The sequence below is a fragment of the Mandrillus leucophaeus genome, unplaced genomic scaffold (genome assembly GCF_000951045.1).
Source record: "Mandrillus leucophaeus isolate KB7577 unplaced genomic scaffold, Mleu.le_1.0 Scaffold383, whole genome shotgun sequence".
Classification (NCBI taxonomy): Eukaryota; Metazoa; Chordata; class Mammalia; order Primates; family Cercopithecidae; genus Mandrillus; species Mandrillus leucophaeus.
The window spans coordinates 1,359,199-1,371,242 of NW_012104065.1; the positions used below are offsets into that span (position 1 = coordinate 1,359,199).

Genomic DNA, 12,044 nt, shown 5'->3' on the forward strand with positions numbered 1-12,044 from the left:
TCTAACATAAAAGTTGAAATTAAAAATAACCAACTAAATAAGTAAAATGCAGATTTCCCACTGGCGGTATTCTGAATGCACATTACCTATTACAGTGTAATATGGGACCAATTTGTTCCCAATGATGTAAATATCTCCTCCTGTGTGTTTTCCTCATCCCCATCCCCTCTTGGGGAACTCACGAATGTGAACCATCCAGTTATCATATTTGTTCAAAGGAAGAAAGCAGGGAAATGAAGGTCTCAGTCAGAACACATGCAGTTATTGTTTTATTCTTATTCTCTTGTGTTGTTTACAGTGTCTCTCACAAAAGAAGTACTCCATCTGGCAGGGGATGTGACTAGCGACTCATTGGGCCAGCGACAACCGCAAAAGAATCTAGGCATTAGAATGAACTACTGGAACCTGAGTCAAAGACCTGTTAGTGATAGTTTGCCCATTTCCTGGCCTCTAGTTGCTCGAATGGGGTAAGAGAGGGCAATATTAAATGATTGTGTATTGAGATGGAGACGTGGAAGATCTGGCCCTGACGGAGGATCGGAGGGAGGAGGCAGGGTGAAAGCCCGGTTTTATGCCTCTTGTGCTAGGGACCACATTGAGAGACAGGGTGGGAAAAGATGCATCAATAAGGAAATGTGGGCAGTGTTGAAGTGGGACCCAGCTGTGGACAGGGAGGAGGGACAGGGTGCTGAACACGCCTGAGAGGATTCTTCCAGATGGCAAGGGTGGGGAAAGGGATGGGTGGATGCATTCATTCTGTCCACTCCTTCTTAATCGACAGGTTCCACTCCCAGCTGAGGTGGTCGTGCTTGTCATCGTCGGTGAAGAAGGACTTGTTGTGGTACGTGCCTCGGGCCAGCATGCCCTTGGGAGCCTCCTCAACTGGAGTGAGGAACTCATACTCTTCGGGCCGAGGCCCATAGCTGCCAACCATAAATGTTGCTTTATCCACTAGGATGAAAGAAGAGTTCATTAGGGTAAGAGCCTGACAGAGGAAAAACACACACTGCAAACCGGAGAATCTGGAGTACAGCCTACAGTGATTCAAGCCAAGAGCAATAGTTTCCAAGCCTAAATAAACATGAGATTTACCTGAGGCATCTCTTTTTTAAATTTTTTTATTATTATTTTTTTAAGACGGAGTTTTGCTCCTGTTGTCTAGGCTGGAGTGCAGAGGCACAATCTCGGCTCACCGCAACCTCCGCCTCCTGGGTTCAAGTGATTCTCCTGCCTCAACCTCCCGAGTAGCTGGCATTACAGGCATGCACCGCCATGCTTGGCTAATTTTGTATTTCCAGTAGGGATGGAGTTTCTCCATGTTGGTCAGGCTGGTCTCGAACTCCCACCTCAGGTGATCTGCCTGCCTTGGCTTCCCAAAGTTCTGGGATTACAGGTGTGAGCCACCGCACCTGGCCTTGAGGCATCTTTTTAAAAAAATGATTCTTTAAACATTGTTTAAGTTGGAGTGCCTTTTAATAATAGTTTCCTTTGTCCTACTTCCAAAGGCTATGGTTCAGTAACCTTCTGTGGGTCCCAAGGCTCAGTGTTTTTAAAAAACTACACAGTTGATTCTGAAGTAAAGTTGGGGAACCAGTGCCCTAAATCAATGGGGATTAAGCCTGTTTTTTTTTTTTTTTTTTTTAATGGAGATATAGCAGACTACACCATTTAAACAACTCAGACAAATTGAGACCGCAGTTCTGATCTCAGTCCTGCAATGGCCTAAGTCATTTTTGAGCCTCCATTTCTTTGTGTGTATGATGGACTTTGAGGATCTTCTATCTACAAACTATCATTCTATGAGCATATCAGTTGGGGGAGATAAAGTAACAGATGGTGATCAGAATTCATGGATAGAATAATTGGATGGAACAAGAACAGCAGTAAGTTGGTAAAAAAAAAAAAAGTGAAAAACTAGGACAAATGGCGAAAATAGCCAATCAAGTTGATTTGCAGGTGAACTGGAATATATATTAAGAATAGTTGGGCATTGAAAAGCATACATAGGCAGATAGGTGGCATATAGTTGGCTAAGTGTTATTAATAAGTTTGAAAATACAGCTGCAGACATGTCACTGTCCTTTTGTTGAAATGAGGTCATATGGGCTTTGTGCCCAAAGGAAAATAGGAAATTAAACTTTTTTTTTTTCATGAGACTAGGTATTGGAAAGGTCAATCAATATCTTTCAGGTCAATGGTCTTCTCTGGGATTTGAGAAATTGACTGGTCCTCTATGTCATACAAATTTATCAGATAATTTCTCCCCTATCTTGCTTATTAATTTGGTGGAAACTGAGACATGCTTTGCTGTTTCTCGCCTCTGGAGAGGACAGACCCTCAGGTAGAAAGAAACTGTAAAGTGCCTCCATCACCTTCCTGCCTCTCATTTCTCTCTGCCCATATTAATGAAAGAAAATTGAAGGCAGGTTCCCAAGGTATGTCAAGAAGAATTGCAGATTAAGTAATATTGCCATGTTATTTTAATTAGACAGGCCTTTTCAATCCTAGAAAGTATTTTTTTTTTCTATTTCTTTGTTAGAAAACTGAGCATTGCCTGCCCCTTCCCTCCAATGCCACCCCACCTGCTCCCACTCCAAATACACACACCACCGGGCAAGTTTGTTCTTTCTTGGGTTTCTCTGACACTTGGTCTTTGTACCTGTGAACTGTTTTTTTTTTTTTTTTCTCTTCTTACTTTGTAGAATATTTTTATATACTTTATTTCCTTCAAACCTATCTTGGTGACTCTTCTTCTTTATGAGTGATAATGTTGAATCCAAAAAGCTGATTGCTGAAGGTCAGCAGCTGATGCAGTCTAAATGAGGTCCCCTGAGCCCTGGACTTGTCAATGTCTAGAGCAGAGGTGTATTTGTGCCTTTTCCTAGGGCCAGCATCCACAGCTTTTATCATATTCTCATCTGAGTCTATAGCTAAAAATTGCTAATAACCAGAAGTTAAAGTATCAATGAGAAGCCGTTTGGGACAGTGTGGCAATGTGGGTTCCCTTACCTTTCACTCCAGTGCGGTAGGTGTGCTGAACATATTTCAGGCCTGACACAATATCCCTGTTCACCTGCAGATGGGAAGGAACCAAGCTGTTCAGATTAAGAGGGTCTTTCATTTTTTCTCATCCTTCATGCTGATCCTGCCTAGCTAAATCTTCTCTGAAAATGAAAAAACTAAAGATTTAGTTTAGAATAGGCGTTTCTATAATTATTTAGCATGGCTGTGAAGCAAAGATTAGAGAGGGGAAATCATAAAACGCAACATTGCCAAACTGGTTTAATTTTCGAACATTTTGACTTTTACCGTTTAGGGAGAGAGGAGTGGTTCATATTGTCCCAACATTCTTCATTGTATTTCTCCTTTCTCAATGGTCCCAAGAATGGCCTTGAGCTTTCCCTCTCCAATACTAGTGACCAGGAGACCATCCTTGTCTTAGTAAAAGTTATGAAGGTATCAGTAGAGCACATTATGTAAATATCTAAAAACTACAACCTCAGAGATGATCCACCTACCATATAAAAAACAAATAACAAGGAGGAAAGCTGTAATGGAAAACTCATGTCTAGAAGATGGCTGTGCCTGCAATATAACTGAAATAGTCGGTGAAATTCACTTGTATCTGGCAAATATTTTGGATGTCTGTCATTTTCAGACGTTGTCTGAGATCTTGCTATTTTCCCAAGCCTTTCAAAGAAAATTCAGTAACGCAGAATGAAAATGTAGACAGCCGAAGAACTTTGTTTTTCCATGATTCATTTCACCTGGGACTAACCTGGGTTGTCTGTTAATTTTACACAGTGGTTATGTCTATACAAACAAATTAAAGTGGACATTGCATCATTAGCTGAAGGGCTTGGTTATCTGTTCACCAATGTGAAGAATTAAAGCATCTTCAAATAATTTTTCTTCAACAATAATTATAGCTGGCCTTTTGTGTTGGACACAAATAGTTAAACCAATCAACTAGTGCTATCTTTTGTTTTGTTGGCAGGGAGGTGGCAGAGCAGTGAACACTGCCAGCTTAGATTCTTGACTGTCACAGGGTAAATCTGTAATATAAATCTATGAAGAGCTGTCAGAAAAAAAAAAAAAATTAGCATCATCAAAGAGACTGTGATAAAAAATAAAGCCCAGACTTTCTAATTACTCTGAGTCTCAAATGTAGCTCATAGGAATAGGGAAAATAAATGCATCTTTCTAGATGTCCCCAGCTTATCTCTTTCACCTAGTGGGAGAAAGACCTAAGAAGAAGAATTATATTGGTGTAGCAATAAGGACTTCAAGAAAAAGAGCCTACCATCTCACCAGCACTCTACAGTGGGTCCACTTAATATAAATACATTTGGGGTGGGTGAAATAAAACTGTGAATATTCATAGAATCCTCTTCTTCTGGCCACGTCCCCATCCCTATTGTGTCTCCCACTCCAGGGAGAAGCAGCCTTGGTGTTGTGAATCAAAGTGAGAGCTGTAGAAGTCAGAGATACCACATTTCCTTAGGAGATAGGAAAAAGGTTGGGGAGAACCTAAAAGAACAACCCTAGGCCAGGTTTTTAGAAAGTGCTAAGAAGTTTGGGAGGAGAAAAAGAACATTGAGTGCAACTAACAGAGATCGTGAAAGAGGACTTTAGCAGGTGTTACTGGTGTTATAAATGCAAACTTTCTTGGACATTTTTCAGGAGACTTCAATGAAGATTTAAGTTGTTTTTCAAGGATTTTCACCTTTAACCTGGCATTTCTTCTAATTGTAGCACCATGCTGGGAGAAGACACAGGATGGTTCAACTTTATGTAGGTTCCTCAGAGAGCTGTCAAACCTCCGAATTAAAGAGTACTCAAAAGCCCCTTTCTGTGGCCTACTCCTGCATCATCCTAATGTGTAAACCTGACCACACAGACCCACATACCACATTCCTCCTCTGCCTTCCCACCCAGAAGAGAATGCCCTGTTCCAGAGTTTTCTGTCTCATCTTATTCACATCAAAATTTACCTGTCACATTTCATTTGAGAAAAACCGATTTACCAAATAGACAAATTAATGCAACAGTATCAATGATTAAAAATGAAACTGATGTGCAACCCATTCTAGGCGTATTTTGATATAATGCCTTACCAAACCCTCAGGTGCTTCAATAATGCATGATATGACAGGAAACAAGTAAGTGAACCCTAGTTCAGTGTCCATTATAGAGTAGGTATCCACAAATATTTCCAGGATGAAATTATTTTCAGGCATATTTGTATGGGGTAGGGAGGGGTCATCCATGGACTCTGAATCATATCCTGTACCTTGGGGAAAGAAGCTCCCAGTGTGCAAATAGAGAAAGCAGATGGAGTCTTCCTTGGTGGAGCCCAGGCCCTGGAAACTGAGGCTAAGTGGGAATGAGAGGCCACCAAAGCAAACATAAACCACTAAGTGCAAACACTGCATTTCTAACTTATTTGTTTTCAAAGTCAAGGTTATTTTTCTTGTGATTTTGGCTACTCATTGGGACATACGGTTATTTACTAGATGTCAGTTTATTTCTTATTTAGTTTCCTCTTTCCTGGTTACCTGTTCCACAACTATAATTGTAATTTCCAGTTCTTTAGCAAAGATCACACACCCTGGATTTTTATAATCCTTGAGCAATTAGAGCTGAGGCCCTCTCTGTTCCATTTTCTTTTCCTATTGGTTGATTCACTTATTTGTCCACTTTTCAATATATATTCCTGAACTATCTGCTATTTACAAAGTTTTGTGTGAAATATTGGAAACAGGGATGTACAATTTTACCCTAGATTGAGGTGCTTATGTTGTATGAAGGAGAAATGACACAGGTGGTACAACACAAAGTAGCATGTGCCTTGTGGATGTATTTGGAGTTCACAGACAGAGGGATCCCATTGGCTTAAGCGATAATCAAGAGTTTAAGAAGTCCTGGCTAGGAAAAGGCATGAAGCAAGGGTGGGTATCAACAGGTAGCCCTCAGGGCTAGGAAGAGAACATTCCAGACTTGGCTTGGGGGTATTGGGGGAGAAACAAATAAAAGGTACCTCAACATGATCATGCAAGAAATTTAGTCACTGATTAAAGAAAAGATTTAACGTTACAAAAGCACACAAGGCAGGATACTTACTTTGAAGTGAATTTTGACTCTATATTCAGAACCTTCCTTTAGCACAATGGTTTCTTTTTTGAGGGCTTCCAGATCTCCTGTAGAGGAAGATTTAGAGAGAGTTTATCCTTAAAAGCAGATATGCAAGTTAATAAATGACTTTTAAGCCCTGGAGAAATTAGTTGGGCCTACCAGCACAACATGGTTCATAGGGCCCTCAATTCACAGAGTATTTGAGTTTAGTCCTGCGCGTGCATGTGCACACAAGCGCACACACACACATGCGTGCACACACACACACGCACACACACACGTAATGCCTGAAATCTTACAGCTCTGTTAGGAAAAACATTAGAGTTTCCCTGCCCCCAAGTTTGATGACAATGCTAAAAATATACAAGACATTACCAGTAATGAGTTGTGAAGATAAATCTTTTTTTGGTCAATTTGTTCTCTCATTGAGAATTATATTACTGGTCAAATGAAGAGGTTATTAAAGAATATACCCCTACCCCTCAAATAAAAAATACGATAAAAATATTATTTAGGAGTGTCAGCTATTTGTTTTTATAGATCTGGTGATGTTTGTGGCATTTTCTAGTTTTTAAAATTCTACTTGTTTTTATTCATCATTTTAAATAAATATTCACCTTTGTGTTTACTCTTGTATTTTCATTTGCAATATCATACTATTTTTCTTAAGGAATATCACTGAAGTTATAAAAGCTTCAGATTCCATACAACCAGGATCTGTCCCTAATTCCTGTACCCTGATTAAGGAAGTAATCGCTCTCTATGCTTTTCTTCATGCATAGCAGCTTGCTTGTGACAGAAAACCAAATTTGGTTTTCCTCTGCTGGGAAAGGGGACAGAGATGAAGTTTTCCTTGCAATACCACCAGGCCCTGCTGAACAGAACAGATTTCTTTAGCGCTAATTCAGACCTTATCTTGCAAACTGGCAGCTGCATCTGGTAATATTAGGAAGACTCTGAGTTCTGGTGAGAGAGTGTGAGTTTCTCTCCTGGAGAGATGCGAGCGTGTGGGGGTAGTGAATTCGTGTGTGTGCCTGCTCTAATGATTTCAGTTGAACAGGAAGTGTGCCTTCTCAGCCTCTGATTTCCTCCCTCTGACAAAAAAGCCCATATAAGGTAAAGACTGGCTATGTCCTGTGAGAGGGGAACTACTCTGCTGCTAGCTGAGCCTACTGTTCTAGACTTATGCTTTGTCTGTCCCACAACAGTACAATTTTTTCATTTGGTAACTATTTTTTTTCCCCACTAAAAACTTGCCTTTGATGCCCCCAATCTCCTGGCTTCGTGATTCTCCTCTCTTTCCCCTCTGATGCCCATTTCCTCCACAATAACCCCCTTCCCAGTCTCTGTCCTTCTCCTCAAGCCCTAAGTCTCAGGGAAAGACTTGACCCTTAGTTACAAAAAGGTGAAAGAAAATAACAACATCTTAATTTGTACGCCTTTAGTAAGGGACGTTGTTTATTTAACAAGAATCAGAGTTTCAAGCTAAAACAATTCAATCTACATCAGTGGAATTTCTAGCATAATTCAGGATTGCTTCTCACCTTCCGGTAAGTTTTGTAAAGCTGATAAAAGATCAATACTTTGATGTTCAGACTATATAAACCTTACAATTTCAGAAGCACACAATTTGTTTCTGAATATTTCCATCAGCAGTGTTTATTGCATAAATAACAATTCTCAGTTTACTATCATGTGGAGAGAAAAATCTGTAACTATATCAAATGTGTATGCCTGCACTCTCTTCAATTAAATAGAGATAAAGATTGGACTTTTCATGAAATATGGTAAATACTGGGCACTCTAAGAGCAATGATTTGTTAACTGGTCCTAGCATATATACCTCTCTGATTCGCCAGTTTTTTTCTTTTTGTTGGAACAGGAGACAGAGACCAAGTTTTCTTTGTGATATCTTAGGCCCCCTCTGAACAGTACAGATGTGTCTACATACCAGTAAGGTCCATGGTGATTGGTCCTGGGGCACTCGCACAAACCAGGGTGAGCCGGGTGACAACGACATTGGGGGCTTTCGGATCTGCAGGATCAAAAGGGAGTGTAAGTACCAAGAAGAGACACGTGTGTAGTGGGTGTGTGCATTTGTATTGCTCTAATTATTGACATCCAACATTTCCTGAGTGGCTATGGGTCAGGTACTCTGCTAACTGGGCACTGCCCATTTATATCTCCGGGCCATGTCTTGTTCTGCTATGGTGTGTGTGGAAGAGATGAATGGTTAGGTAGTTACTGAGAAAGAGAAAAAAGAAGAAAGAGAGAAAATGGAGAGAGGGAAATACAATTCTAAGTGGTAGTCTGGAATTCTTTCTAAATCCCTGCTGTGTGTTATGTGTGCCTCTCTCACGGCTGACTTGCATCTTATCTCTTAAGAAGACTTAATTACACAGTTCATAACTTTAATCAGCACATACAAATTGTGCCTTGCTCACTTATTCCTGGAAGCAGTTGGTCCTCTTCCCTTTGCTGCTGCTCCTGAGCAGCCGAAATGTCTTCTTTCTTCTCAGGGACCTTCCACCCACCCTGCTCTCTGTACACACATACCTGTTACCACAGGACCATCTCCCAGCAGCGTTTTCTTGTACTTAGTTAGACTCTCATCATCTTTGTCCATTTCCTGCAGCTCTTTCAGGGACTTCTGCGGTGGAGGCTTGTAATTGAGCTTGTTGTCCAGCTCATCATCGTCATCCTCTTCCACATGTGGCTCTGGGGCTTTTTCAGTCATTTTGATCTATTTCTGGGAGAGAGAATGACCGTCCATTAGTCAGAAGTCATGGATATAGAAGATGTTTCTGGGGTTGCTGTTAGCAGCCTCCTTACCCTCATGGACTTCTGTGATCATCAGTCACTTTCCTGATTTTTTTTCCTAATTCAATCTCATTCAATTCTACGAAATAATAATCGAATGTATTCTAGTCATTTCTCTGACCTGCCTGAATTTCTCTGTGCTCATTGTAGTATCTTCTATTCATTGAACAAAACTGACAAGAAAGAAATCACTCATATGTGAATAACATACTATGAGTGAAGCAACATGGCACAAAGACTCCTGAACAAATGAAGCAAAAGCCCAGTCAAAAAGCTGTAGGAGTTATCGCAGTCCTCCAAATCCAGCCAGCCTGGCTAGCATCAAAACCTGCAGCATGCACAGTCTGAGTGATAATGGTGGAGAGAGGCAGGAGAGAGAGGAGAGAGGTGGAGTACTTGCCAAAGAAATGGTTGGCTTCTCCCCATTAATGGAATCTATCTCTGAACTCCAGCAATGCCTCAAAGGTGACTCATGAGGAACCATTGACCTTTATGATACCTGCCCCAGGTGCCTGCATGGTTCACACCCAACACTGCTAATCACCCCTCGAGGGTGGGTACTAGGTTCGTTGTTTTTCTTGAATTCTCCCCCAAACACTTGCATAGTTCTGGCACTTCATAAAACTTCCTTGATTGATATATAAGCTTTTATATCTAAAGATATTCTGCTCTTTTTAAATGCCACAAAAAATAGCAAAAGACACTAAATTCCTCCAGACAAAATTTTAAGTACAAATTTGCCCTTAGCATTTGTCCATCCATTTCCCTTTTCTAGATCCACTTCCCTTTCAGTCTCTCTCTTTCTCCCCTTCCCAGGTTTCCATTGACCCTATAAGGCCCCACGTGGGCATACCCTGGAGTCTGCCTTCATCTCTCATTATCTATATTTACTTGTTTTGTGTTAAAACATTGAGGAGAAATCTAGGCAAGTTATTCACTGGTTAAGGGTTAATGACTGAATAGTAGATTCAAAAATTATTCCTCTTAGAGGATGTACAGTCACAGCTTTTCAGAGCTGAAGTGAACCATTGGGGTTCATGTAATCATTGAGGATATTGAGATCCAGAGTGAAGAGAATTGCCCAGGTTCACACAGCTGGATGAGAGGCAGTATACTCACCAAGAGGAAGAAGTCCCTCTGGGAAGAATTTCAGGCCCTGTGGCTGATAGCCGTAGGAGATGGCTGCCAGGGAGTTATTTGGGCAAGGAGATCGTTTTCTGATTTTCTTGATTCTATTTTGAGGGTAACTCTTTTCCCTGCCTGTGGTTAAAGACTTCATTGCTCCTAAGTGACACAACTATAAGAAGATATCTGTCACATCACATCCTGAGTGGCTCTGCAAACCTTAATAAAGTATCCCAGGAGTGAAGATATCTCTGGCCAAAATCAGTTCTGGTTTTGAGTTTCAATGTCACTATTATCGGCAAGAGGAAGAAAAATAATCTGGAAGTAAAGCCAAATGAGAGCAATTTTAGTGGAACCAAAAAAAAAAAAAAGAGAGAGAGAGAAAGAAAGAAATAATATCCCTTGGCTCATCAAGTCTCTTCCATCTAAATAAGCAGCCAAACATTATGAGCTAGCCTTGACCAACTCTGAAAACAGCATTGCAATGCCCAGGTTCACTTCCTGTACAGGAAGAAAACATGTAGTCCTGTTCCTATGGCAACTCTTGCTTCAGCTGAAGAACCAGCACCACTCAAAGATGAGACTCTAGAGCACAGCAGAATAAACATAGTGACTAATGCAATTCGTATTCCAAACAACACTCAGGGAAAGTGAATGAACTGGTTGGAAAAAATGAAGGATGCAGCGTGTGGATGTTGTAGGTTGTGGGTAGTTTAATGCGAATCATTAAGGGGCAGATGAAGAGCAAGGCAGATAAGACTAATCAGATGAGACAGGGGCCTATCCAGAACGCTGGTGACCCCCGGAGGATGGGGGCCACATAACAAACCTGCTGACCAAGCATCAGAACAACTATTTATAGAGGAAGACATCCCAGCCCCCATGGTCAGGCCTTTCTGAACTATATCACTTGGTTCTAACAAGTCTCCTGATTGAATGAAACCTGACCATCAGATAGTAACATTACATCCAGTCACTGGCTCAAGATGATTTCAGTAACCTCCAGGAAATTGTAACTATGCAGCCTCAAATCTCAATGTTGAAAAGAGAAAGAGAGAGAAAGAGAAAGAGAGCGAGAGAGGGAGAGAGAAGGATTAGGTATAGGACAAGATTTGCCACCTTCTAACTGTGTGACCATCGGCACGTCCATTTATCTAACATCTAGGTCTTGATCTTCTCATTAGTAAATCTGAGGCTTATGTTCTATATTTTTTTGATTCATTGCAAACAGATATAACAATTGTTTCATAAAAAACGAGACATAAATTTATCTAGATATTAAAGAGTGGAGGATACTGTGGGATTTCTGCATAAAATTTTGTTGCAGTCAAAAGGGGGAAATTCAGGGCCACATTAAAATCATTTGGTTTAATTATAGCATAAGAAAAAGGGATATGAGACCAGGTGATCCCAAACTAGCTCATTCTAGAAAGCTGATTAGAAAAAGTAATAATACAGCAAATAAACGACAGGAAGAGCAGTTCTCAGAGAAAGTCTTTTAAAGCAAAATTAGGGTTATGATTATTTGGTGAGCACCCACTGTTTACGAGACACTGTACTTTAGCCAGTTTAAATTGCTCTTCAGAGTAGAGAACAGGCTGGAAGTTGGGCAATCTAACCATACTAAAGGGTCTTCCTGGTTTGGTTGATTTCTTATTTTTTTTTTGGAGATTACAGTTCTCTTTTTAAAAAATCTGATAAACATGGTAATTATCTCAAGGAAAAAAAAACCAGGTAAACCCATGATATTGTGCATATGATCTAGGGGTTTGTGGACCCCTGAAGTCCTTTGTAGACTTATTGGGGTTCAAGATCTCCAGATTAGGAACATAACCTTGAAACTGTGGAAGCATGAAGCAGAGAGTGGCGTGTTACAGAGGAAGCTTGCTTTTTTGCTTTTGCTTGCTCTTTCTCTCTTTCTTTCCCTCCCTCCCTCTCTTTCCCTCCCTCCCTCCCTCTCTCTC

The 12,044-nt window shown here is 40.7% G+C and overlaps 1 protein-coding gene across 8 annotated transcripts in view; it reads right to left on the reverse strand.

Moving 5' to 3' along the window:
* Positions 1-242: 242 nt before the first annotated feature.
* The window catches only part of ARHGDIB (Rho GDP dissociation inhibitor (GDI) beta), a 19,838-nt gene continuing 8,036 nt past the window's right edge, over positions 243-12,044 (reverse strand). For 3 of the 8 annotated variants that reach the window (XM_011990808.1, XM_011990809.1, XM_011990810.1), the window contains 5 exons: positions 8,692-8,884; positions 8,087-8,170; positions 6,124-6,200; positions 3,010-3,073; positions 243-951 (listed from right to left, as the gene is read on the reverse strand). In XM_011990808.1, the coding sequence (XP_011846198.1) occupies positions 752-951; positions 3,010-3,073; positions 6,124-6,200; positions 8,087-8,170; positions 8,692-8,872 (606 nt within the window). In that variant the 5' untranslated portion in view covers positions 8,873-8,884 and the 3' untranslated portion in view covers positions 243-751. Of the gene's footprint in view, positions 952-3,009; positions 3,074-6,123; positions 6,201-8,086; positions 8,171-8,691; positions 8,885-9,076; positions 9,313-9,355; positions 9,377-12,044 lie in introns of those variants that run through there. The other 5 variants (XM_011990815.1, XM_011990813.1, XM_011990812.1 and 2 more) reach the window with 5 other exon arrangements.